Below are 27,994 nucleotides of genomic sequence, written 5' to 3' on the forward strand. Positions count from 1 at the left end.
CCAAATGGCATAGGGATCATTCGTAAGTGTCACGAGACACCATGCCTACCCGTAACCTTCGTAAGTGTCCGTCACCTCTTGACATAATCAGAGCAGATAATTAAACAAACACTACTGTGGGTATTCTAAGTGTTTTTCACACACAGCATGACACATGAGAATAGAGAAACAAAATGTTCAGTGAACTTTGTAACATTTCTGTACACACGTCACATGTACCCTGGTACATTCTATGTCCGCTTCAATCACTTTCATCCCATTTCTTCACTGACATCAAATGTGACAATGTGGCGGCACAACTGCAATACTTTCAGCACAACACTATTCATGTGGGGATTTAAAACAATTATATTACAGAGTAGAAAACAACATTTTTAGTTAACCTTGTTACATTCTTGTACATAACAAACAACACATAGACAGGTAACTTCTATGTCCGCCTCAGTCAATACAATCACATTACTTTTGACAGTTTAAATAAATATGTCACACTTACAAGTTTACACAATTTCATGTTTATTTTATTTCCTATGTGAGGGCGTTATAAATAAGTGACTTCTTGGAGTCAGTCATGGTGATGTCCACCCCGCTGACCACCTTCATGTTGACTGTGAAGTCATCTGGCAGCCCAACAGTAAACATGGGGAGAAGAGACTCCCTCCACTCAACATCCACCTTGGCCAAAACAATCTTCCTGTGGAGATCGATGAAGGCGAGTCTCCCCCTCCCCACATCCAGCACAACGCCATAGTGGAGGGTGGCCTGTGTGCCGGGTCTGGAAGACATTGTGTCACTGTAACACTTCCCCCACTCCCCCGGCTGACACACCCTGGTACAGATACTCCCCCGGTGTGTGTTACAGCTCCCTACAACGACACACCAGGAGCGGCGCTGTTCATAAACATACCACTCACTGTCCACCTGGCTCTCCTCCCCCACACCCATCTCCAGGACAGGCCAGCACTCACCACCCTCCACACCCACCCTGGAGTGGGTCTCCCAGTATCGTGGTGTGTGCGGGGCAGGGGTGACATTAGAGGGGGGTGGAGTAAGGGGGATGGGGGTGGAACTACAGGTGCCGAAGTATCTCTGTAACCTGCCGCTGTCTCTGTGTCGTGTGGTGCGCCGCGAGGTGACCAGCTCACCGTCTGTAGTTACGTGGCAGTAGTCTGTGTTGGCTCGAGCAGCGTCCAGTTGTAGTTTAGGACCTGGAAATATACATTTTTTTTTACAGTTTACCAAATTTCCTGACTTCAGATAACAAATTGGTCATTTTATTGTGAACCTCGTTTCAATGTTTACAAAACACCACACTGAACGATCGGCTGCCATGTTCGTCTGTCTGTGAATTTCAACATTACAATGCCATAAATAGTAACAATAACGCTGTGAAATTATTTGAGGAGGTATTCAAAATGTTTTTCATACATTTTTGTGTGCATTTATAAACAAATGAATGCTGTTTTAAATACTTTTTCACAAAGTTGTAGTTGAGCTGGTTTGTTTCAGCAATCAGAAATAGATGACAACAGCCTAAATACACAAGTGTTTTCACATTATTTCACGATAAAACTATCATCATGGCAATTCTAAACTCTTCTTGTACAATTTTGTAAACAATAAGATGGAAAAACCTGTTTGACGATATTTTTACACTTGATTGTTCAACAGACACAGTGTGAACAGGTAACTTCTACGTCCGCTTCAGTCACTGGCCACAGTTTCAGCACACTCGCTGGACGGGAGGATGTCGCGTTATGTGTTGTGACTGGGACACGATGTAGATTATCGTCACGATTATTAAAGATGTTGTCAAAGATATTATTTAATACATTCTCAGTATTAAATACACCCACTTCTAAAACTGTTCCCACAGACGTAAACATAAAATAACTAAATAATATATGATAACAACGATCTACATTGTGGTAACACCTATATTATCCTGAGGATAGACAAGTCAACAATGCTAAATGTTAACTGACTAACTTGCCGTTGTGTTGTTATTTCTTTCACCAATCACCCGACCCTGAGTTTCACAGAGTTGAACAGATTTAGAAGTTGGAGAACAATAATGACAGTAATTCAGTATATAGATCTAGGCAAGTAGTATAGGTAATGGGGGTTCTGGACCACTTCCACTGGAGCAGGATTCATATACCTATACTGCTACTACAGAGGGAATTTTTTATGCCAAAATGATTATGCAATTTAATGATAGTCATGAGATTAAGTTAAATTGGCTCTAGCTCACCAATACCTGGGGCCAATGATACAAATTTTTATAGGTAATAGGGGTTCTGGACCACTTCCACTGGAGCCAGATTTATTACCTATACTGCTACTACAGGGGGATTTTTTATGCCAAAATGATTATGTGATTTAACGATAGTCATGAGATGTATTAAACGAAACATCAATATTAATTAATAATGAATAAAATTTACTATAGCCCACGAGGATATTGGAAAGGTATAGGAGCAATAAAAAAATTAGCCACCGCGGCTAAGGTATCTAAAGATGTGGCCAAGGATTGGTTAAAGAAACAAGCGATGTGGCAGATATATTTACCGGCACCGCATTATATACCGAGGAAGAAGTTTGATATTTTTACGACGAATGAAGTTCATCAGGCTGACCTCTTGTTTCTTCCCCACGATAAGGCAAAACGTATAAATACGCTTTAACCGTAGTGGATGTGGCTAGTCGATACAAAGAGGCTGAGCCATTAACATCGAAAGAATCAACAGAGGTAGAGGTACAGAGTCGCATATATAAACGCGGACCGCTAAAATGGCCTAAACTATTTCAAGTAGATTCCGGTCGCGAGTTTATGGGATCGGTAACTAAACTGTTAACAAAGCACGATGTCGAAATCGTCCGTGGTGAAAGAGAGGCCCACCGTAGTCAAGCTATCGTCGAAAGATTTAACCGGACATTAGCGGAACGTTTGTTTGGCTATCAGTATGGGATAGAAATGAAATCCGAGTGATTGAGATCAACCGAATGGGTGACACAATTATCAGCCGTTGTATCAGCGCTGAATAATGAAGTAACGAGATTAATAGGGAAGAAACCATCCGATGCTATTGAAATGAAATCCGTGACTTCCGAATCTTCAGCACCGAGGAGAGGCAAAGAACGAAAACTTCCGGATAGAGTAAGGGTAAGATATTTATACCAGGCCGGTGAACTCGAAGGAGGCCTACGTCGCGCAACCGATCCCATATGGTCCCTTAAGACGTATAACATTAGTCGATTGGTTACGAAAGAAGGAGAGCCTATTCTTTATTATCTTCAAGATGGACTGGGTAGGGCATTTGTACGAGAAGAGTTGTTCATAGTTCCCGACGGTACGGTATTACCATCATAACCATAAGCATAGGTAGTTACACCATCATTATCAATCCATCTCTTTGTATCTAAGGGGGATAATGATGTCTTGTTCATTCTTAATCCATATATCCTATGATTGTAACTTCTTAAAGAGTTCATCTCGTGTTTGAACGTTCTACCGTTGAATAATGATTCTTTATACTGTTCGTGTTTGATATGCTTTTTTACAACATACTTCTTAACACCCTTAGCTTTTCTTATGTCACCATTATCGGACTTCTTTATAGAATACATCTTAGGTCTTAATCCCACATACTCCGCTATAGGGGTCCCAGCACATTCATCCTTCATCTTACTTAACACCTTTTTATTTACAACGCTGTGCAGTGGATTATCTTTTGGGTAATCGCTCGTGTCGTACATATCTATTTTTTCTGCCATATCTTTATACACATCCTCGGTTTGTATTTCCATCAACAAAGAATCTGTGTCGGTATATAACACCTCACATCTATCGCCGTATTGCTTCTTAAGTTCGTTGTAATAAAAGTCATACATTAAGTGTTTTGACAAGTCGAGAATACTCATACCGACGTACACCGGTCTGTTGAATTTTATATTACTCTTCTGCATATGCAACGCGGCTAAGTCGTTATCGAATATCTTGCTTCTGTTAAAAGCCGGACTGGCTATAAGTTTCCTGAGTCTTTCTTCCTCATTAGATCTGACTAATTTAACATCAACACGCTTCCTTAGATTCTCCATAGTTTTACCAAATACTGAGTTATTCATGAGCTTATACAGATTCTTTTCGAAATCGCTGGTAGCTATCTTTCTTAAATCTGTGTTCAACCTTATATAGGGCTCCATCCAAGGGCTTTGATCAAACTTTAGAACTCTGTGTATTTACTTAAGTTTCATACCTAACGATAGATACAACTGGAGATTTCTGTAGTGAACTATATATTTTTTCTTATCCATCAAATTTGGTACGAGTTTTTCTACGTTAGCTAACCTACTATTACCCATCAAGGAGCGTTGATATTCCGACATCCAATCTTTATTAACCATTAATCTTTCGGGAGCTAGCAGATAACTGTTATGATATCTTTATGTAACGAACTTGGATATTCCAAGTCAACTTCTAGTATGTACCCTTTATTCGCATCATTATTATGGATATTATGGATATCATTCACATCGATATCATCGACCCACTCAAAACCACCCGTGGGTAAAGGTTGACTCATAGCCCATCCATACAAATTGTTAGCGTCGAGATATAATATATGAGTGTCGGGTTTACTCTGATCGTATCCTTCCACTAATTTATTATTAGCCTTAGAATACCTTTTCGCTGCCATCGATATACCACCTCTTAATCCTTTCTCAATAAACAACTGAGTCTGTACGGAGTCTATGAATCTAAGCCCATTACTTTGCTTTGTTCTAGATTTCCCATCCTTGTCCCTATAATGTATAGGTTTAGTCAACGAGAACGATATGTATTTTTCCATACTGTTAGGAATGCTCGTTAAACCGCCGTCGGTCTTTGAGATAGCTTGCATAATGAGATGTGAATCGTATCCCCTAAGGTTATGAAACACAACGGGGATGGGTATTGTTTGAGAATTCATTTTTAGTTTCAAGTTACACTCGTTATGAGCGGCCCCCCGATAATTACCCGTGACGTGACAATGATCTCTTACGGAATCCCCATCCAGGGGTTTATTACAAACGTGACAAATCGTTGACTTCTTATGAGCCCTCCAATCATCCCTCGTCAAACGCATGGGTATCTTACACGATAAATTTTCCCTGATTATTCTCTCTTCATTTTGTAGATATTCTAGGAACTTTCCCGCTGCATCGGGACCTCTGTAAATCACGGGCGGGTTTGTTTTCCCATCATACCTTACAACTATATATCCAAACCCACAAGGAATATGTTCTTGAGTTTTGTAGGTAAAACTACTATCTTGATTATTATGGTTGGTATTATCTATGGGTTTGATAAGCGCTTCGAAGTCGGCGTAAATTACGTACGGTACTGGCATTTGATTACAATAATATTCAAATTTTAATATATTTTTTCCCTCTTTAGGCATATCGATCCTGATAGCATTCTGTCCAACACCTCTACAGTCTTCTTTATGCGCTTCTAATAGATCTTGTCTGCTGTACCCATGTAGGCATCTTTTGAAGAAATATTTCTTTTCTTTATGTTTTGTTTGATCGCATAGTAGCCTGTTTAAACTCTTTATCCACGTATAATGATATTTACCATCTTTTTCGATCAGAAATGAATTGATTCTGGGAATATGTTCCGGAGCGGAGCTTATCCTGTGTACAACAATTCCTTTAGAATGTCCGAAAACATTTATAGCTAAATTATTTTGCTTTTCCACCTTATCAATTTGTGATATTGGTGTAGGTTCGTCTATACCATCGAAGTTGAGTCCATCGTTTTGGGGATAGCTAGAAGGTCTATCCGGATGCTTGTCTACGGGGAACAATGCAGATCTTATCATCATTCTTAAACAGTCATCGGATTTATTTTTTACGTTAATTATGGCTTTTTTCTTCTTATAATACGTGGGTAAATCTATATAAGATCCACCTTTGAAGGGCATATAATTCGCTATATCTAAATATAAACTATCGATTTTATCCACACCCCAACCCGAACCTCTATTAGTCCAGCGTTCTTAAGTTTCCTGTATCCTCTGAATTGATGTATCTAATGATGCGTTTATAGTATCGGATTCGGTTATAACTTCTTGATTGCTTTGGAAATATGGTTCGGTATATTCGGTGCTATCGTCTGTGTTACTTTTACTCAATGTCATTTTAATTGTCAGCTGGTATTTTATACTATGTAGATCATCTAATTCCTCCTTAATTTTACTCGATATGATGGGCTTAATATCGTTAACATCCATGCTGGAATTAATATCCATCTTCCAACCTCTTAGATATTTACCAACGCCGGCAGATATGGGTACAAATATTAATTCTTGTTGTTTATTCTCAACATCATTATCAATATCACATTATTAGGTTGAATATCATCATTATCATTAGGTTGATTATTATCTAGTAAAGCGATCAATTCAGCTCTTCTCATTCGAGAATAACCTCTCAGCCCACTGTTTCTCGCTCGAACTTTGAGTTCTCTAACAGTCTGGGGTTTGTTGTATTCCAAACCGAGTAAATCAATCAATTCAGCTTTTCTCATACGAGAATATCCACGCAGTCCACTTTGCTTTGCCATAGCTTTTAATTCTCTGACAAAAACCATTGTGGTTGAATGGTATATGCAAAATGAGACAAATGTCTAATTGGTTGTTTTCATATATCTAAATACGTATTCTCCCCAAACTATTCCTCTCATTGATGTAATCTCTCTTCCTAGCATAAATAATCTGGTTCCTGACCCTATCAGCACCGTGTTTCTTGCATAAACAATAACGACCTTTGACCCCTATCCCGCATTCAGAACACTTATAGTTTATGTGTCCGCGCCTGATGTAATAATTGTGTATACCGCAGTAAATTTCATCAACACAGCGTCGATTACATAGAGTAGTCTTACCCATGAGTGTAAACTTGCAGTTATTCATGGTATATACATCTATCATATCATTTGTCTAAATGCAAATCACATCTACACTAGGCGAGATATTGATTAGGCTATTTATAGATCATGGTTTATGCATAGCCACAGCTGTCACTGCGTATTCATGGTATAGCTGAAAATCAATAGAGAAGTCAATCCAATAATAATAAATGTGACCTCTCGGTTCTTTTGTTCCTCTGACGGTGTATAAAACTGACTCATTGTTGCACTTGGTATTGGGTCTAGTTTTTTCCCAAAAACAAGGAAGTATTCGTGCATGGCATATTCGACATCCTTAAACTTTGAATTGAATGTCCTTCCTTAATCAGTTGTTCATGAATAAAGTCTAATCTCTTCATTCTCTGCTGTGTATATTGTAACTGGGCTGCTTGGTATTGTTCTAAAGCTTCGTTATGTCGTTTACGCTCCTCTTCAACTTCTTTAGCGTTTGATTCCCTCATACTGGAAAATAAATAATTACTCCCCGAAAAAGCTAGAGCATTAACAACAGCTCCACCGACCATCATCGCAATTGTTGCCATGTTTATATGAATATAATATATTCAAATGTTTAATAATATAAAATATTCAAATGTTTAATTACTTCATTATGTCTTCCGGGATAAGTCCTTGTTTGATGAGCATATCCTTCGTTGCCATAGCCAATCCAATATCAAGAACCATCATTCCGATGTCAAATCCATTAAAATCTAGCTTGGGAGGTGTGACTTTAGTAATCATTTTAGCCATACGGGCATAGCCAATGGCCAAGCCGGTGACCACCGCTGAATGATACGTCGCGTTTAGCAACATTTTACCGTCTGTAACTGGAGTAGTCATGCTTCTTATAGCATTATATGCGGGCTAACCTCTAATTGAACTTGTTGTTGCGGCGGGGGTGATGTTTTCTCTTCTCCGGTCTTATAAAAGAACCATACAGCCGCTATACCAGCAACACCTACTAGTGCCCATGTTTTAATCGGATTAATATTTGAATTATTTATTAATTTCGCTTTGCGCGCCAGCCCTCCCTTTCTTCCTGCAGGTATTTTTGGGGGGTTCTTGGTAACTCTGGGTTTTAGTATTTTCTCATTCACATGTGGTGCATTCACATTCTCGTTCACTTGTTGTTGTGTGTTCACTTGTTGTTCCACAATCTGTTGTTCCTCGTTCACAATCTGTTGTGGTGTCACCTGTTGAGTCTCCATTATTATTAAGTGGGCATGTATGTTTAAATTGACAATACCTAGCCGTTATTAAAGCTGTGGTGAACGGAGCTAAGAACATTCCGAATCTATGATAAAACTCACAGCTCACTGAGCTTATAGCGTGTTCGATGAATGGGTCTTTCTCTAGAGATTCGCATAAATACAGGCGATGTTCTGCCGGGATGGGGAGAAACGTACTAGCTACGGCTGTGTATAGTTGTAATATAGAAGACCCTATCGTTCTAGTCATGGTAGCTCCCAGTCTAGACTCAAAACGCGCGTACAGTTTTTTAATCTCTTCGTCGGTCATGTTATCAATTTTTTCGATGGTATAATTTTCTCCCAAATATTGAGAACATTTTCCACCGGCTACTAAAGCGGCGAGTCTTTCTCTATGTTTATCTAAAGATTTATCTGCAACTTGTTGATCAACATCATCTTCTTTGAGCATTTGTTCGATGAGTTCGTCACATTCCATAATGTAATACCTAAGGAGATATTTAAGGCTAACATAATATAATATAGCATATCCAATATATCCCGTAATAATGAACTGTTGCGAAAGAATGAGGATTTCGAACCACATTTTATGTCATATTAACCACTTATGTTCAATTTATCATATTTTTTTGCTATATTTACTACATTTTGCTATAATTTTGCTATATTTGCTACATTTTGCTACATTTTGTGCTACATTTTGCTAAGCAATTGCATAAGCAGCTGGTTGATCGGTTTTTAATACGAGTTTACAGTGCTTCGTTGCCGCTAACTGTTTTCTGACTTTATCTCGTTCACCCTTGGTATAAATGACATCATTTTCGCGTAAACATTCCTCGAATGAATCTCGGTCTTTGCAATGAAAGAGTGCTACCCATTTGGTCTGCTCTCTGAGATCTTTCAGGACAGAGTTGTATTTTTGAGTAAGTACCCAAACGCTATGCTGAGTATGCTGTCCGGAGAATGCTAAATACGAAAGCATATCTTTCTTTTTTGTTAGTTCTTTACTCGCGGGGCAATCGTCTATTACGAAAAGGGTCGATTCTCCTTTGTATTTCTCGTGACATAGTCGGAGGCAGTCTTGTAAACGATCGCTCGGATCGACTCTGTGTACCCCGTCGTCATTCATTACCCAATCTCTAGATAAGTATGTTTTATTAACGCTTATAGTCGGGCACAGAATAATAATATGGTCGAAAACGTCCCGATAATGACTTTCTAAAATATCTAGAATAAAGGCTGTTTTTCCGCAGCCCGTTTGCCCGCATATGATACCGCAGTGCGAGCCTTTAGGTAAAAGATTATCAATAGATTGCTTGCAGGAATCTCCCATTCTGTATATTAAGTTGCGCATCCATAATCACGTACAAATATATGTTCAATTTACCAGCCGCTTCCTGGAGCTTCGTTATCTGTATGGTGACACCCTCGCTAGCATTTTCTATTCTCCTCCCACTGCCGTGTAATTGGTCATCGTCCGTTGTTTGCATGTCGAGCCATAGCGCGTACTTCGTGGTGAGGTATTCACCCATCGATACACTCCCGAGAGACAGATCTTTCACGACCGCGTTAACTTCCGGAGAACGTTTTATAGAAGGAAGTTTTTTAATCTTATCCCACTGGTGATACGCTAGCATTCCTTGGCTATATAGTTGATTAGGAACGCCTTCGATAGTCAATTCTACTTTTGTAATCTTGGGATTGTAGAACTTCTCGGTATTTCTTTTAAACGCATCGGAGGGGTCCTTGAACAACATTAAAATACCCTTCAACGACCTCGTGGGGACGTTTATATTGATATTCCACATCGTATCTTTTTTGTCCCTCGTGATCTTTCGATGTCTCAGCACGCGATCGTACAAAATGGCTAAACTTCCGGTATACTGGCTACGAATTTGTCTGGCTAATTCGGGATCCGTTATCATATCGTACTCCAGCGAGATATTGTCAATAGAATAGCTAGCACCTCCATCAGCAGCTCTGATTACTCTACCGTAGTCATTAAAAGTGAGTTCATATTCTAACCTATCGCCTAGGGATGCTTGATAAAAGGGCATGTGGGAATCTAGTAATTCAAAGTCTAGGGGAATATAGAATCTGTTACCTCATGCGTCGGCAATGGCCTTATCTTTTTCGTTGGTATCAACACCATTTTCAGCGCCCACGCGCAGTCTCAATGTGTTCTTATTACAAATACCTTGGTACTGTAAGTTTTCCCGCTCTTTATCCGTTCTCCATAGATCCATGTAACAGTAGTATACATCACTATCGTCGATACTCAAAACCTCATTACCGCTAATTTTAATGGCTATTTTCTTAACGATAGCACGACCTATGTTTGGAAAGGGGTCCCTGTTAACGTCTGTAGAAGTCAAACTAATCGTAAATGCTAGTCGGACAGTTCCCGGAACTAACACATCGTGTGCGCCGAGATTAGGAAAGCGAACCAGGAGCGTTTGATTCTGATCTATGGTACTAGGGTTATTAGTTTTAGTTACAGACTGACGAATTGCTTTGACCCCTAATGGATCTCGAAGTCTACGTTGTGGGTTGAACTTGCGTCCGTATTGCGAAGACATTGTTTATATTGAAATTATGTACCCTATGTTTAATATAAAAATGGCTAATTTTGAACATAATGACTTTGATCTAAGTAACTTTGATGACTTTGATAACCCAAACGAAGAGGGTACTGATGAAACCAACTTTGGTGGCACAAATCTCAACGATGAACTTTTACAATCGTCCGTCAATGATTATTACGATGCCTTAAAAGAAGATACCCCAATAGGCCGTGACTATTCAAAGTTTACAATAGATAGTAAAGGAATATTGCGACTGCGTGGCGCTCCGGATATTGATCTTATACATTCTAGTACTCGTAAGCCCCTAGCCTTGTCTACGATAGCCACTAAACACGGCATCAGCACTGTTCGTGATAAATTAGGTTTTGTGGACTACCGACGACTTTCCGCGAAGACTACTAAGGTTCTTAGGACTGTGCGGGAAGAACTCGGTAACACAGATAATTTGGAAGAAGCCTCTAACATGGCCTCAGACGGACTCGGAGAAATCTTAGATACCTATTACGATAATTCCACGTTACAGGTACCATATTCGGAGTTCAGTATGAGGGAATTACGAGGTCTTGACAAGGCAATGCGAACAATGCGGCGAGAACTCATCAATAATATAGCCAAGATATCCGAAATTGACAAGCATATAGCTAAAGAGAAAACAAAACTCGAACAGGCGGGTGATGAGTTCAGTAGACGCCGCGTAGCAGAAAGATTGCGTAACTTAGAAGACGAAAGATCGGCCCGCCTCGAAGCAGCTTCCACTAATAGAGAGGCACTTTGTTCGCAAATCAGTTGAATTCGAGAAACTATCGATCAAGTCCTCAACGATGACACTACACTGGCCGATAAAATTAAAACATTGTTCAGAGAACAGGGAATAACAATTGCCAGTATTTTAACCGCGTTGGGATTTATTATATCGACTTTGACTCTCGTTAACAGGTGGCAGTACAGGTGGTGGTACACCGCCTAACGATAAAAATGGTATAAAAGAGTGGATAAAAAAGCATTTAAAAGCATTAGGTTCAGCACTGGGAAAGCTAGCTGATAAAGCCGCGGCCGCACTTCCCGGTATAATAAGGAGTGTTGTTTCCTGGCTATTGAATTTATTAGCTAAGACCACCAATTGGCTTAGTCAAAACTTGTGGGGGCTGATCGTAGCAATCGCCGGGCTGTTGTACGTATTCGCTAAGAACTATTTAACCACCAAATCATGAGTAAACCAACCGAGACTCCACCCACTACAAGCGCTGTTTTTTCATCGATATGTTGTTGATTTTTAGCCTCAACATGCGGTGGCACTTGTGCGATAGTAGATGGTTGAGCTTTAAAAGATGTTTTAGTAGATAACTGCGGCTTGACTATTCCCTTTTCGCCCGTGATCGTTTGCGTTATTAATTCGACGTTAATATCTGAATTTATACCTGGTTTTTGTTGATCGGTAGCGATAACAATTTTATTATTATAACCTATCACTTCACCGATCTTAAGTTCCATATTACTCGGAGACATGTATAGTCCCGGCATATAAATGTAGTCCACTTTGGATTGAGCGTACTCTCATGCATCTTGAAAACGCTTTATAGACGATGGTATGTCAACTGGTGAATTAATGGCGTCCTCCACGTTTGCGACAAACTGTTTTTGTGCATCGAACGCCGTCCCAGTACCGATAATGGACGTTCGTGTTTGCGATTGCGCTCCGAGAATTGCCCATACATAAGTTCTTATCGATTCATTAACTCTTTCAAATCCTGGGTTAGTAAAATTATTTTCCGTTTTATCATTAAGAAATTCATTCCAAGCGTCTGTTGTATCGTTTGGATGCACAAACTTTGTGATAATATAAGGAATGCCACTCTCAAAGTTCATACGATCTGCTCTAAACTGTTTACTCGAGAGAGCAAAGCCAGAAGGGATCACACCCTCTTTAATTAAATAATCGCTTTTATCTTTAATAGTTCTTTGTCCATTGTACGGAATACCTAGACCATGGCTAGGTCCTTTAATGCGCCAATCTTTACTCGTAGAAACATTAAATTCATTACAAATACGTTCGAAGGCCCTGTTATTATAATGATTATTTGCGTGATTCCATGCTGGATCCATCGGTAATGGAGCACTAATTTCTTTAAGTATACGTCTAATCTGATAGTACACGTGAAATAATATAACAGACTTATATAGTTTAAATCCCGGGGCATTAACAGATACGCCACATCCCGTTGTGGCACACCATACGGCAAAGTTTAACTGATTCTGCCAAAATTGCATCGGACGGTTAAACCAATCGTCCACCATTTTATCGTTAGTTGCCGTGAAACTGTATTTTTCAAAGATATCGTTGAATTTAACGGTAAACTCAGCACCGGAGGCAGTTACTATAATCGATTGATTAGTAATGTGAGTCGATTTCATATTTAAGTTATGATATAGTATCATTGTATAATTAATATGTATGTTACACTCCCTGGAATAACAAATGGTCAGTCTATTGAACTGCTTCGTACTATCGATAACTCGGATGGACAACTCGAAGTAGCTCTATGCGATGTAACGTATTACCCACGGTGGACCAATATAAATGCTATAAAAAGAAATAATAATATGAGTATACCAGGTGAAAACAATGGTATTGACAGAGCCATTATTATACCTGATGGGTATTACAGCGTATGCTCACTCAATGATGAAATTTTTAAGTCTAATGGAATTAGTATCACACAAAATGAGGCGACTGGGACAGTGAAAATAGACACTGGAGAAAAAGGTGTAATTATTTACGAGGACTTAGCAATTACACTTGGACTTGGACAGTCAGCATTATTACCACCCAAAAAAACAGTGACTGTATATGCATTACCCGATTTAGTTCCCTATAAAGAGTTGTGTATCCATCTTGATCAGATCAGTACGACGGATAATATTCAACAAGAAAGTCCTTCAACTCTACTCAGATGTGTTCCAGTGAAAAATGAAAAATATAATAGCGGTAGAACGGAATCTTTCTCAACATTACAATATAAAAAATTAAAGCGGGGAATTATTTCAGACCTTACAATTTCTATATTAGATGTAAAACACCAACCTGTACATATAGGATACTTAAGTGTAACACTCCATATTATAAATAATGGTTGATTCCATAGTTAAGTTATGATATAGTATCATTGTATATTTGATATGTATGTTACACTCCTGGGAATAACAAATGGTCAGTCTATTGAACTGCTTCGTACTATCGATAACTCGGATGGACAACTCGAAGTCGCTCTATGCGACGTAACGTATTACCCGAGGTGGACCAATATAAATGTTGCAAAAAATAATAATAGGATAATTATATTAACTTCATATGGTACTAGCAAATCCATTACTATACCTGATGGGTATTACAGCGTAAGCTCACTCAGTGATGAAATTTTAAAGCCTAATGGAGCTAGTCTCACACAAAATGAGGCAACTGGGACAGTGAAATGGAACCATGCAAATATAATTGTATTGGACCAATCAGGTAGAGAGGAATTTAGTCGCTTAATTGGCACACATCCTGATGTTAAATTACCCGATTTAGTTCCCTATAAAGAGTTGTTCATCCATCTTGATCAAATAAGCACGACGGATAATATTCAACTAGAAAGTCCTTCAACTCTGCTCAGAAGTGTTCCAGTGAAAAATGAAAAATACAATAGCGGCAGAACGGAATCTTTCTCGTCATTACAATATAAAAAATTGAAGCGTGGTATTATTTCAGACCTCAAAATTTCTGTATTAGATGTAAAACATCAACCTGTACATATAGGATACTTAAGTGTAACACTCCATATTAAAAATAATGGTTGATGCATCAGGCCCTGGAACACTAAGACAATGTAATACAATTGCGCTTTCCGATCTCGGAGACACAGAAGGATTTGATAAACCCGGTTACAATGGTAAGTTATACGCTTTACACTTACACGATTATGTATACAAGCAGAAAGAAGTCACATTCACGGGTAATCTAGAAGATTTAAGCGATGTCGACGTTAGTAGACTAATTAAAAACACTTCGTATAATATTACTCGCAACGACGATAATAAATGGGCTATGGTTGAAGCAAACATCGAGTGGCTACTGAATATCGTCATTACCCCACCTTATGTGATGATAGGTAAGGGACATAATTTAACTAAGATAATAAATAGTGGCATCGTACTCGCGGCTTATATCCCGTCAAAACGAAAAAGTGTGTTAGTTACCCCCCTGCCAGAAAACCCAGGTCATATTTTATATAGTCGTCCGGCCTTAAAAAATGTTACTTTAAATTTGATTACTGAATTCGAAGATATTTAAGTTAACTTGAGTGCAATACCTAATATTTCTACTCTTATTATTGAAGTCTTGTTCGGAGATGCACCGGTAGATGCCTTCGAAATATTACAAGGTCTATCGATTAAATGGCTCAAGAAACACGAGCGTCAACGTTGCAGTATTATTCATATCGGAGCATCGCCCGTTGCAACCCTCGAGGGGGTCCAAATTATTAAAAGTGACAGCATTTCTCTTACTAAGATATTCTTGCCGTATAATATACATTTGATAAGATTGATGTATAGTCTCAAAACATTTAAGCAAGACCAATTAAAGACTATTATATGATCGTTATATACACTATGAGTTTATATCCGGCGCTCGGTGAAGCATTTGAAAAGATGGAAACTGTTGATGGATTTCGATTACATCAAATAAGCGACATAAAACATCGAATAGGGAAGGATAGGGAGTTGAGACTTGGATTGTATAAAAAGTATCGCAGAGCCGTGAATGCTCTGGACGGAGTTGACACCGCTCTTGTAGTATCTGGCATGGGACTCGGTGTAGCGGGTATCGGTTTACTATCAACTATAATCGCCGCGCCTATCGTGCTCGGCATGGAAATAACCGCTGGAGTCTCGGGACTGGCAGGAATAGCGATAAAAATCATTTCTCGTGGGTTACAAAAGAAAGCATTAAAACACGATAGTATTCGGATACTCGCCGAAGCAAAGTTGAACAGCATTGAGGATCATATTTCGACAGCAATGGCCGATTGTAAGATATCCGAGGATGAGTTTCGTTTAGTGCTGTCGGAACTCACCAAATACAACGAAATGAAGCAGGAGATTCGATCAAAATCTCGTAAGATCAGTGGTATTAGCGAAGACGAGAAAAAAAAGTTCATAGAACAGGGGAGGCAACAAGCGCGTCAATTATTCCGTGCCAAAACCAAAGAACTGGTTGGAGATTAAAAATAGATTGTTTACTATCGTTTGATCACATTTAGACAAATGCTTACATAAATATATAATAATGGAAAAAACTATTAAATGGAAAGAATTACCACAAGGTTTTTATTATATCAGTGATGTCAAACCAACCAAATACGGTTATCAATTGTTTCTTATCAATTTACAAAAAGAGTGTAGTTATATAGTCTGGGCTCCTAGTAAAATGAACGAAGAACTTAATAAAAATGTTGAATATCGCTTTATCGATAAAAATAATAAAGAATATTTTTATTACCATTTAGACTCATCTAAAGCAATGATTGGCCCCAGGTATTGGTGAACTAGAGTCAAACTCATGACTATCATTGAATCACATAATCATTTTGGCATAAAAAATCCACCTGTAGTAGCAGTATAGGTAATAAATCTGGCTCCAGTGGAAGTGGTCCAGAACCCCTATTACCTATAAAAAATTGTATCATTGGCCCATAGGTATTGGTGAGCTAGAGCCAATTTAACTTAATCTCATGACTATCATTAAATCGCATAATCATTTTGGCATAAATAATTCCCTCTGTAGTAGCAGTATAGGTATATGAATCCTGCTCCAGTGGAAGTGGTCCAGAACCCCCATTACCTATACTACTAGGCAGCGAATTCCAACTCTTTTGATTTGCATTCAACATCAAAATTTTAACCCATTTACCAGAACTAAAATTCAGAAATCAGTAATCAGAATTGTTTTCTAATGTTGAACACCGACGCCGCTTTTCTCAATATTCCGGTAATATCACGACGGAGAATACCAGAAATGGGCCTTACACATTTCAGCCATGTGGGAATTCGAACGCGGGTCTTCAGCGTGATGATCGGACGCTTTAACCACAAGCCTGCCACCGTCCCAATATTGCTGCCATAGCAACAGATACGGCCTTCATCATCAGTATCATACACATATGTACACTTACGATAAGCATGTACATCACCATACATGGGTTTATTAATACTTATAAACCTTTACAATTATTGTCAGACAAGTGTTGTGGCGGCGTTAAAAGTGACAATACAATGATATTGAAATCCGCATTAGAATTTCGGATTTACGCATAATATATGCCATTAGCACTGACACAAAGTATAATAATGTGTTCAAAAAGGATGAAATGCAATATTACAACCAATATGTCAAATTATGTTTTACTCAGAAACAGACTGCCTCCGTGATCCAATGGTAGAGCGTCCATGCGGGGAGTTAAAGGTCCGGGGTTCGATACCCGGCCGCATCATACCAAAAGACGTTCAAAGATGGTTGGTTGTTTGGTTTGTTGTTTTACGCCGCACTCAGCAATATCCCAGCTATATGACGGCGGTCTGTAAATAATCGAGTATGGACCAGACAATCCAGTTATTTATATCATGAGCATCGATCCATGCAATTGGGATCGACGACATGCATCATCCAAGTCAGCGAGCCTGACCACTCGATCCTATTAGTCGCCTTTTACGACAAGCATAGTCGCCTTTTACGGCAAGATGGTAGTAAAAGATTGAATCAGTATACTGTGGGGTAATCATGTTAAACTGCGGCACGGTAGTTAGCACTTTTATATCGGTATTAGTCCAGATTTGTACAAGCAGCCACAAACGCACCTCTTACGACAAGCATAGTCGCCTTTTATGACAAGCATAGTCGCCTTTTACGGCAAGATGATAGTAAAAGATGGAATCAGTATACTGTGGGGTACTCATGTTAAACTGCGGCACGGTAGTTAGCACTTTTATATCGGTATTAGTCTAGATTTGTACAAGCAGCCACAAACGCGCGCGCGCACACGTACATGCACGTCGCTCTATAAGAGCAATAACTTTGAACGTTAAACCTCATTTCACCTCACAGCATTCAGAAACAGTATTGAAGATGAATGTTAACGGATAAACGTACACGATTAACTGAACGTGTTTTACAATAATAATGTTTCTCAGTCTCATTAACCTCCTCGACAAGGTGAACTGATCAACTGAAATCTACAATGTCATAGTTCTTACGTGAATTTGTGAATCGACTTGTTTGTTACAGTTTGTTGTAGTTTAACGTTTTCAATACATATCTGGTGGCTTAAGTTTGTTTCCCGACAAGGGTACACGATACACCTGGAGTATTGCTCCCTCCCTCACTCACTCACTCACTCACTCTTTACAAGTGGGATACAATCATCGAATGCATGGCTTGTTCTCCGTCTCTTTAAGTAGTGTTCCAGCTCCACACAGCCAGACACCAGTAGTGGACAGCAAGGATCCATGACGTCAGTGCGTGATCACACACTATCATTCAGGTTGAGTTTCATTGAAGTGTTTTTTTACTACTGATGCGACTGCCTGGCAGAGCGGACTGCTATCGCTATGATTCAAATGTACTTACACATGAAGTATGTGACACCGCTGTCCCCGTTGACGATGTGCAGTGTGCTAGAAAAGCCTGCAAAAGTATAGATTACAATGTAACACACAACTTTGGCGCATTTGCTTCTGAAGAAATGTGAATATGGTTTGTTTCCCAGTTGACCTGCACAGTTAGAAGATTGTGAGGTGTGTTTTTTTAAAACGGTATTTCAGTTATATCATGGAGTGTCAGCTTTGTGTGAATTGTTGCGCTTCAGAGGACTGGGTCAACCGTGTCCCGCACAGTGGTTAAGCACCCTAACACAAGTGAAACACACAGTGGTTAAGCACCCTCACATAAGTGAAACACACAATGGTGAAGCACCCTCACACAAATGAAACACACAGCTTAGTCATGTTGTAGTTTCATAATTTACATTTCAACCAACACACATAGCTGATATCGTGTTGTCGTCATGCATGTGTCAAAACACTCCGTGCAGTGCTCATCTGATACAGCCACGTGTAAGTAGAACAGTTTATCACGAACCTCGACGACTGAAGGATGTACCCCCTCAGTCCCACTCAGACCAAAGGTCCAAATCATCGTGCTCTTTTCTTTGTTTTTATAATAAATTAAATCAACATGCTGAAGACGTTCAAGATATGAACAACATGCAACAGATAAAGTAATTATCTAATCACAGATCCTTAATCCTTTGGGCTAAATATCAAACACGAACTGAACAGCTATATAAAATGTGTTTCCTTCTACTGCACAAGCGACGTGACCAAGTGGAGACGTCATTCTTCACAGATATTTGCCAAGTATATGACGGGTTGTGTTTTATTGCCCCGCATTTCTCAATTCGTAAGGATTTTCGCATTGTCTGATATTGAATGGGTAATAAACAACGTTATAAGATTTTGTTTCTTTTCACGTATCCCTACTTGTCGGAATCCGAATTCCTTAAGTTTAAGGCTGACACTTTTACGTGTGTATGGAACATACTTCCGATATAAAAAAATACCACAAGTTTCTGCATTAACGAAATATGTCCTGCCATTACACAATCCCGTCCCCATTTCATAATGTGACTCACATAAAAGACTGTAACAAGAGAATAGAAAGAAGAATTGATTGACCTCTGAGTAATCTGTTTGTGGTAGTTTAGGTATAGTGTTAGTCTTACACAATCTAAGCAAATGAATGACCTATCTACTATACATAATTGATATTGTAGCACTCTAGATGGAACTGGTGGCATCTTCTATACTGATAGTCACTGGAATAAAGTTTTGACTTTGGTCTAAAATCAGTTGTCCTGCACGAACCTCGCAAGAAGATTTCACGTGGTACTGTCTCAGCGGAGATGCATGCTCGAATTGTGAGCTGAAACAAAGGTGTTAAGAGATTGTTTTTAGCGTAAGCTGTTTCATTTTATAGGATGGACAATTTCAACTTAGAGATTGACTTACTTTTACTGAATGCAACTGAAGATTCAGCGACAGATCATTAGTATGTGATATGACGTTTTTGTTTGTTGTTTAACTCCACACTTAGCAATATTCCGACTATATGGCGGCGGCATGTACATAATCGTATCAGGGCCATTTCCGATGATTGATTTATGTGCAACCCCCCACGCCGTCGGGGAATAATGACACGCTATCAACAAGCCTAATGACCTGATCCATCTTTTCGCCTGTTTACAATCAGCATTGGTTCTGGGGACATATTCAGACCCGGAACCTCATTGGGTTATTGAACGTACTTTGGTGACAGCTTCATAAACGTCTTGTGATGTCAGCTGTGCAGGCTGGAGTTCCTGTGATCCAGATACAGTAGAGTCGCATTCCTTGATTCCTGTTGGAAGACAAACAAACATATTTGAACGTTGTTTTACGTGACTCAAATTGTTTAAGCATGTTTACTTAAATCCAACATTTCGAGTCGTTCAAGTATGCGTTAGGTACATTGATGTTTTGCTATAAAGACTGGAATAGAATAAGTGATTTATTTAATCTGCTCCTTCCGACCTCCATCCTGGTATCATACTATACCTGTGATGTCATGTATAATCTGGAGAAGCTGACGCCATCGTCCTTCATGCAGCTGAAATGACAACCACAATATATACCTGTGGGCATTCAACCATCTGAGAGACTGTAACGTGACGTTTTTATATAACATAGAACTGGTATAGAACTCCCAACCATGTTCATCAGCCGAATATTCTAATTGATTCCAACAATATTTGCATTCAATGTATTTAGATACATTTAATTTTCTTTTAAACAACATATTACCGTGATTGTTTTTTGTTCTCTCAATGTCAGCAGGTGTATCTGTTTAAGCAGATCTGAGGACATAAAGAATAAGTGTAGTTGAGGCATTTAAGCAAATGTTTCAGCAGTGGAATGAGAAACTGGTCAGTGGGTTGCTGAGTATTATCTTAACATGAATGTTCTTAGATATACCTACTTTGATAAGTAGGCTGTGTGTCTGGAATATGATCCAAGTGAAGAGAGGAGACAAGGCCACCAAATGTATCGATGAGTTTCTCCAGTGCTTTCTGGCCTTGAAAGGAAAGGAGGATCCTTGTATCTTTTGTGTCATCGTCTGGAAGTTCCCTCTTCAGATTTTCATCACATTTCTTCAGTATTGCAGCAGTGATAGTGATTAGCTCCTCTCTTCTTGTGGATTCCAGTGTTCTCTGTGTGTAGTCTATCGTGGATGCAATGGAAGTATGGACGTCATGTATAGTGTCAAGGGTCTCTTGAACTGTTTTATTATGGGCCTCCAGATTCATTTTGACCTCTTCCCTCAGTTTTCGCTGTCGATGAAGGGACTTTACAGCCACACTTTTACAAACCGTAATGATGGCTTGTTCCAGCTTTCTCTGTTTATTGCTCAGTTCATCTTGGTGACTGTTGACAGTTGCCCTTCTGTCTGTGACATCTTTCAGTTTACGTTGTTGATTCTGCAACTTTTCCTCCAGCTGACCCTTTGCCTTCTCATGGGCATGATTCAAGTCTTCTTTCTTGTGATCTCTATGGGCCCCATGTAGACATACAATACAGATAGCCTTCTTACATGTGTGGTCATACAGCTGCAGCCTGTTCTCAGGGTGGTCTCTGCAATTAGGTTCCTTCAGCCAATGCCTCATGGGGATATTCTCTGTCTGATTGACCTCCTCCACTCTGTGGTTTCTATTCCGTTTCGGCAGGTCATGATGTTCATGGCAGTCGGAGCAGAGCAGGTTATCACATTCGTGACAGTACACCTCAGCCTTTGCGTCATGATCTCCCTCAATGTAGTTACATTTCTTGTCTCCCTCAACGTTGGCAGCATAGGCAGCCTCATTGCGTCCAACAGGATCTACTTCAGTCTGTTCCATGTTGAACTCACGACCACAGGGACATTGGAGGCACTTCTGCTGTGCTTGGACAGAGTGGTGATCAATGCATGGTTTGCAGGCAGAATGAAGACATGGAAGGAGACAAAGCTGACTTTCATCACAGCAAGATTGAGTTGAAAACTGGCACATTCTGTCACTGGAACCTGGGGGTAAAAAACAACACAGTAAGATGTATATATTCAATATCATACTAAGCTCTTCATGATTAAGCTGCCTCCTTGGTCTAGTGGATAGAGCGCCTGTCCGTGGAGCGAAAGGTCGGGGGTTCGATCCCTGACCAAAAGCCGTTAAAAGATGGTACTTGTTACCCTGCGTGGACCTCGATATTAAGGGTCTAAAACAAGGACTGGTGTGCTCGGCGTCTGTATATTGTGTATGATAGGGGTGTTCATTCTAAACTGCGGCTCATGGGACGAGCGCTGTAAAATCAACATTAGTCAGGACTAGTACAAGCAGCCACGCACGCACACGCTTACACGCACGCGCGCCTGCACTCACACACACACACACACACACACACAAACGCACACACATGCACACACACGCACGCAAGTATTCGCTAAGCTAAGCCCCATATCTCCCCACCTCATTATGATTATGTTTCTAACTATTTACGTTTGTGAGATTGATTGTCCCTTTTCTCAGTGTACCTGTATGTTGGACCGGCACTGCATTGTCTTCCATATCTGGGGACTGTGGCCTAGGAACCCCTGTCAAGGCCTCGTATGCCTCCTGTTCTTCATGCAGTCTCTGAAATGACAAGTACCATTGCTTCATTTTGTCCTTTTATGTTACATGTGTAGTTATGCAACAGTGATTCTATTTCCGAGTATCTCCTTCAGGATAACATCACTCCTACCTGGGGGCACGGGTGGCCCAGTCGTCTAAGGCGCCGCGAGTTGGGTCCCTTGGGCTCGCCAGAAACCTATGATTGTGGGTTTGAATCCCGGTTCGCCCCGATTATGTTTCTAGGTTTGTCAGCGCCATACCAGTATTCGTGGGTTTCACCGAAGTGGTAAACGTCTGAGACCTGCATCAATTCGGGCTTTCCTCCCACATTAAGCTGACACTCTGCGATAAAACTGGATTATTGTTAAAAGCGGCATTAAACCCAACTCACTCACTCACTCATTCCTACCTTCTTCACGTCGTCACATTCTGCCTGGCTTTGCTGCAAATCATCGTTTGACTTTGACAGTTGCATTTTCACTGAAATGAGAAAGTTGCAAGGATCACATCAGTTAATTGCTTCTTTGATCAAAATACAAATTCCAGTGTATGTTTTATTGTAGATGTGGAGGTAAAGTATCTCCAGCAATGACATCGTGTGGTTAATAATACTATACAGGTCAATGGAAATCAGCAATGCTGCACGTGTTAACGTCAACACTGGCAGCAGAGGTAAAATCAAACTTGCAAATAAAAGACAGACTTGAAACAGGAAAGCAAACATCAGCCTACATGTTTCTACTTCCTCCTTCTGCTTTTCTAGCTGTGCTATGTGTTCCTCTCTCTCCTTTTTAATTGCTTCCTCCCGTTCAGCGTGGTCCAAGTCTTTTTGTTTTAGTTGTTCCTCAATTCTTTCCATTGCCTGACAACAGATGTGAACGAGGAGTAAACACCTGAACACTCATTACATATAAATACACCTAGACATTGCAGCTTATCACATGTATTGCCTGTTTCACTAGTCTCGGAAAATGTAATATAAACTTGATGTTTAGGAGAGTTTCGGGAAGCGTACATTCACTAACATTGCACATCTGATACCTAATACATGTGCAGTACTAATTCATACATACCTATCTCATCTCAATACAGGGGTATCTTAACATGACGAGCAGACAAGATTTAACTGTGTTCGGACTACTCACAGATTGCAGTTCAGCTATCTGGTCCTCTTTGTCACCAAGTTCCTTTTTGTACTGAGCTTCCAGCTTGAACTTGTTGACATAGACGAGATCTGAACAACCTGAAGAGTAGAGTAGTGCGCGTGTAGTAAAACAGTAAGACAATATATAACTCGCTGTTTGAAGACATTTTGTTTCCTCTGTTGAGTAGCTACTAACTAGGCACATCTGTGGTTGATAGCACTTCTCTTTATCGGCATCATATCATATTGTACTGCATTTATCTTTTTAAAATCATTTTATTTTTTCTAATGTTTTTTTTATGTTCATACGTACTGTCATAGACTTACCCCAATGTATTGATATAAACGTGTGATATTATTTGTTGAATGGGAGAGAATGACCTTGTGACTTTCTGGCTGTGATCTAAATGAATATCCAGGCTTAATGTGGTAACCTGGCAGAATTTAGTTCTCCAAACAACAATCTAAACCAATTCCAAGAGCGGGATATTATTTTACATTTCTGATGCACAAAAAACACAGTTCCAGAAATACTAGACCAACTGATAGCTGTATGCTATTGGCAGTTCTGGCAGCTTGTGACAACCCTACTTACATACCTGCTTCCATGGAGGTTTCATCAAGCCGTTGTTTGATGAACGGCTGTGAGGAATCAAGGACAGCACACAGTGTCCAGTACCCTTCTTGTCCCTTCTTCTTTAATATTTCTAACAGCCTCTCACATTTCTCCGACCCAGCCTGTCTACACCTGTCATAGTCCTCCTGTGTGAAGACATCGTCCTCCAACAAGGCGTCCAGCACAGGGTCCACCTGAAGGTACTCCTTCAGGTACTTGTGGTTCCTCCGGATGACGACAACGTGGCGGGCAGCCATCTTTTGACGTCATGTGTGTGGGAATGTCGCTGGGATGAAGGTACAGTTCTTCAAAGTAAAAGGGAAACATTAATAGCTTAAATTAAACTCATAATGCGCTTTTATACTGCGTTAGAAGTCCTGGTCAAATTCTTCCTTGCGAAAATCGTACTTTTGATTGCAATTCTCCATGTTGTATTGTTACATGTATAATGTGTTGAAGTAGATACCTTCGTCCCTTTATTTCCCATAATATCTTACAAAGACAAATGGGTTTCCTTTATGTTATAGGGGCCACGGGTAGCTTAGCCGTCTAAGGAGCCGCGATTCACTGTGCAAAGTTGCGTCCATTGGGTACGCCAGAAACCTATGATTGTGGGTTCGATTCCAGGTTCGCCGCGATTTTGTGTCTACGTTTTTCAGCACCATTCCCGTGCTCGTGGGTTTTACCAAAGGAGTAAACGGAGTAGACCTGCATTACTTCGGGCTTTCCACCCACATAAGCTCATAAATGAAATACTGTTAAACACAGCGTTAAACTCACCCACTGATCTAGTTATATGTAGATTTGAATGAAATAAATGCCCAATAAAATATGTATGTTCTTCTAAGGGCTGCGATATATCTAGATTGCAGTCTCAATACAATACAAAATAATTAAATAAAGCGACAGAACCCTTTGAACAAATGTATACACAGTTAATTTACATGTAAAACATGGATTTCAACGTTCGATGCCCACCACAGCAAAGAGGCTATGTGTGAAGCTGTGTTCGTTGCATTCGTTGTAAAGCTAAGCAGATGACATGAGTGACCCGACTTTACAATACCCCGGCTGTGTCGCTCTAGAAACACATCACTGCAGTTCGTGCACTTGACAGGCATGTCGAAGCGCTATTCATACATCGTGACGTCAGAGTGGCAGCCATGACAACCTATAGAATGACTTCACCACCAGCCGTGGCCAGCTTGTGTAGCATGTTACAACATGACCTGTCGTTCCCACCACTCTACCTCTACTTGTACAACACTTACAAAGTGTCTGCAAACAAAGTTGCTTGATCCTTGGCACCCTTTCCAAATCTAAAAATTACAGGGTGGGACATGATCCGTGTTTGACATGGTCAGATCTTCGCGTCTAACGAGTGTACATATACTGTTCACACAAACAGTTGGCGAGAGTAGCAGATGTATCCACATACAACACGATACAAGAAACTGTGTTGACATGCTGACTCTTTAACTGACAATAACTGCAATCCTGGGCCATAAGGTGACGTTTTACCAACACTGCGTCCACCTTCCCTATCAACATCCCACCCAACCCGACCTACATCCACTGCATTCCTCTTAATAACCACACACACACCCACCAGACACAACTAGTTCATACTGATGCTTTAAGATCTATAATGAAAGTCAGACAGCTGTAAACACTCATCAAGCGGCACAACATAATATATGTTAAGAAGATGGTAATATAATCACAAGAAGTGAGTAGATATGTTTTACTTACAAGAAACAAACAAGAACCCAAATATGGCCGTCGCCTTGTTCAGCTTCAAAACGAAACCTGGACTTTGAGTGTTGCCTACTCGCGTGACGCTCCAGACACCTGCCTTCATTGGGTAAAGATAACGTGTCGTCATAGTCAGGTTATTCAATTGCAAATGCATTCCGTGACGGCGGAACTTTTGTCAAGGTTGTCTTCCCAGTAGCGCAATTCCAGTTTAGCTGTTATCACAAACCTCGTGGTCGATCGCAATTCCCATTCTGGTTTCACTATTTCATATTGTTTTGCAGCAGTATACATGCTGAACGATATGCATCGTTACATAAACCGGTCCTCCAATCTGGAATGGGTTTCTATCAATACATGTACTAACAACTTTGACTGTCATGTAACTAAAATATTGTTCACAAGTGACGTTAAACTCAGACGAAGTCCCGGATGACGATCAAGGCTGAAGTGGTTCTATATCAAATTAACGAGTAATAATATTGTACATTTTAGTTTTTTTCAATACAAAACAAAAATATGGATCCGAGATGATCTGTTCTAAAGCCAGCACCCAGCAATATTCAGGGGTATGACAGGTCACCAACACTCTATGTATGTCGTATGAATCGTCCCAGATTCTCAGTGTCCTCACATTGCCTAGTAATTTGAAAGCACACATTCAATCAAAGTGAATCGTAAGCAATTCACTAAATATATTATTTATTCGATTGTGCCACAGTCCTAATTATTAACCCAGGCACTAGTGTTGAACTACACACAGTTGAGATTTCGTGAGTTTGATGTCGGTGACAACACAACCGTCTTACCCTGTGTTCACGTTTACAAGCCTACTGTAGCATGGGGTGACGTACACCTGCTGGAACCATGAAGCGATGTTTAAAGTCGACAGCATCTTTTTGCAAACATAGGTTGGCAAACTCAAAAACCTCTGCCAACTAGTGTTTGAAATGACAAATATTTGTTTTTGTTACATACATTATATGTGGTGATACGAATGCAGGCTGAATCATAGCCTCACGGTGGTAGGGTTCATGTGGTACAGACCAAGGAATAGACGTTGTCCACTCCACCAGGTTTATAGCTACAGATATTGTTTATACGTGGCAAATAGATTTGAATTCGTGTGGTTCTTTAAAATCACCAGTTGAAGAAAACAAACCTGAACATACTGATATCTAATGAAGGACCAAGATGTGTCTTTCTCTGCTATAATGTCACCTGAATGCAGCCAGGATCTAAAACCAAGGATGACAGAAGGCTAATGTTGGCCAGGGGTTTTACGCTCAAGAACGGAATACTGGGCCCCTTTGTAACTGTGACGGCCACAAACACACTGTCAGATACTAATGCACAATACACCAACTGACCCAGGACAACAAGGACAAAGGGATACAGAGTTACAATGCACTGGTAGTGACAATAGAGGACCAAGGAATACAAGGACAAAGCGATACAGAGTTACAATGCACTGGTAGTGACAATAGAGGACCAAGGACAACAAGGACAAAGGGATACAGAGTTACAATGCACGGGTAGCGACAATAGAGGTCCCAGGACAACAAGGGCAAAGGGATACAGAGTAACAATGCACGGGTAGAGACCATATAGGTCCCAGGACAACAAGGACAAAGGAATACAGAGTTACAATGCACTGGTAGCGACAATAGAGGACCCAGGACAACAAGGACATGGGGATACATAGTTGCAATGCCCTGGTAGCGACAATAGAGGACCCAGGACAACAAGGACAAAGGGATACAGAGTTACAATGCACTGGTAGCGACAATAGAGGATCCAGGACAACAAGGACAAAGAGATACAGAGTTACAATGCACTGGTAGCGACAATAGAGGATCCAGGACAACAAGGACAAAGAGATACAGAGTTACAATGCACTGGTAGCGACAATAGAGGTCCAAGGACAACAAGGACAAAGAGATACAGAGTTACAATG

The 27,994-nt window shown here is 40.1% G+C and overlaps 1 protein-coding gene across 1 annotated transcript; it reads right to left on the reverse strand.

Moving 5' to 3' along the window:
- Positions 1–332: 332 nt before the first annotated feature.
- On the reverse strand, positions 333–27,950 carry LOC124129008. Its single transcript, XM_048390610.1, has 13 exons — positions 26,035–27,950; positions 24,266–24,587; positions 23,668–23,765; positions 23,255–23,384; positions 22,932–23,002; positions 22,444–22,543; positions 20,857–21,936; positions 20,682–20,734; positions 20,436–20,487; positions 20,147–20,238; positions 19,707–19,764; positions 18,412–18,468; positions 333–1,208 (listed from the first exon to the last, which is right to left on the reverse strand). The coding sequence occupies exons 2-13, from the start codon at positions 24,537–24,539 to the stop codon at positions 529–531; spliced, it is 2,745 nt and encodes a 914-aa protein (XP_048246567.1). The 5' UTR covers positions 24,540–24,587; positions 26,035–27,950; the 3' UTR covers positions 333–528.
- Positions 27,951–27,994: the final 44 nt, after the last annotated feature.

Source organism: Haliotis rufescens, unplaced genomic scaffold (genome assembly GCF_023055435.1).
Source record: "Haliotis rufescens isolate VD_foot unplaced genomic scaffold, xgHalRufe1.0.p SCAF_9, whole genome shotgun sequence".
NCBI classification, from domain to species: Eukaryota; Metazoa; Mollusca; class Gastropoda; order Lepetellida; family Haliotidae; genus Haliotis; species Haliotis rufescens.

Bases quoted from the DNA above. Each gene is read 5' to 3' on its own strand.
- LOC124129008 (XM_048390610.1), bottom strand. From the start codon at position 24,539: ATGGCTGCCCGCCACGTTGTCGTCATCCGGAGGAACCACAAGTACCTG. The intron at 22,544-22,931 runs GTAGGAATGAGT...TTGTCATTTCAG, and splicing joins AATGTGACGACGTGAAGAAG to AGACTGCATGAAGAACAGGA. The intron at 20,488-20,681 runs GTAATATGTTGT...TTGTCATTTCAG, and splicing joins GAGAACAAAAAACAATCACG to CTGCATGAAGGACGATGGCG.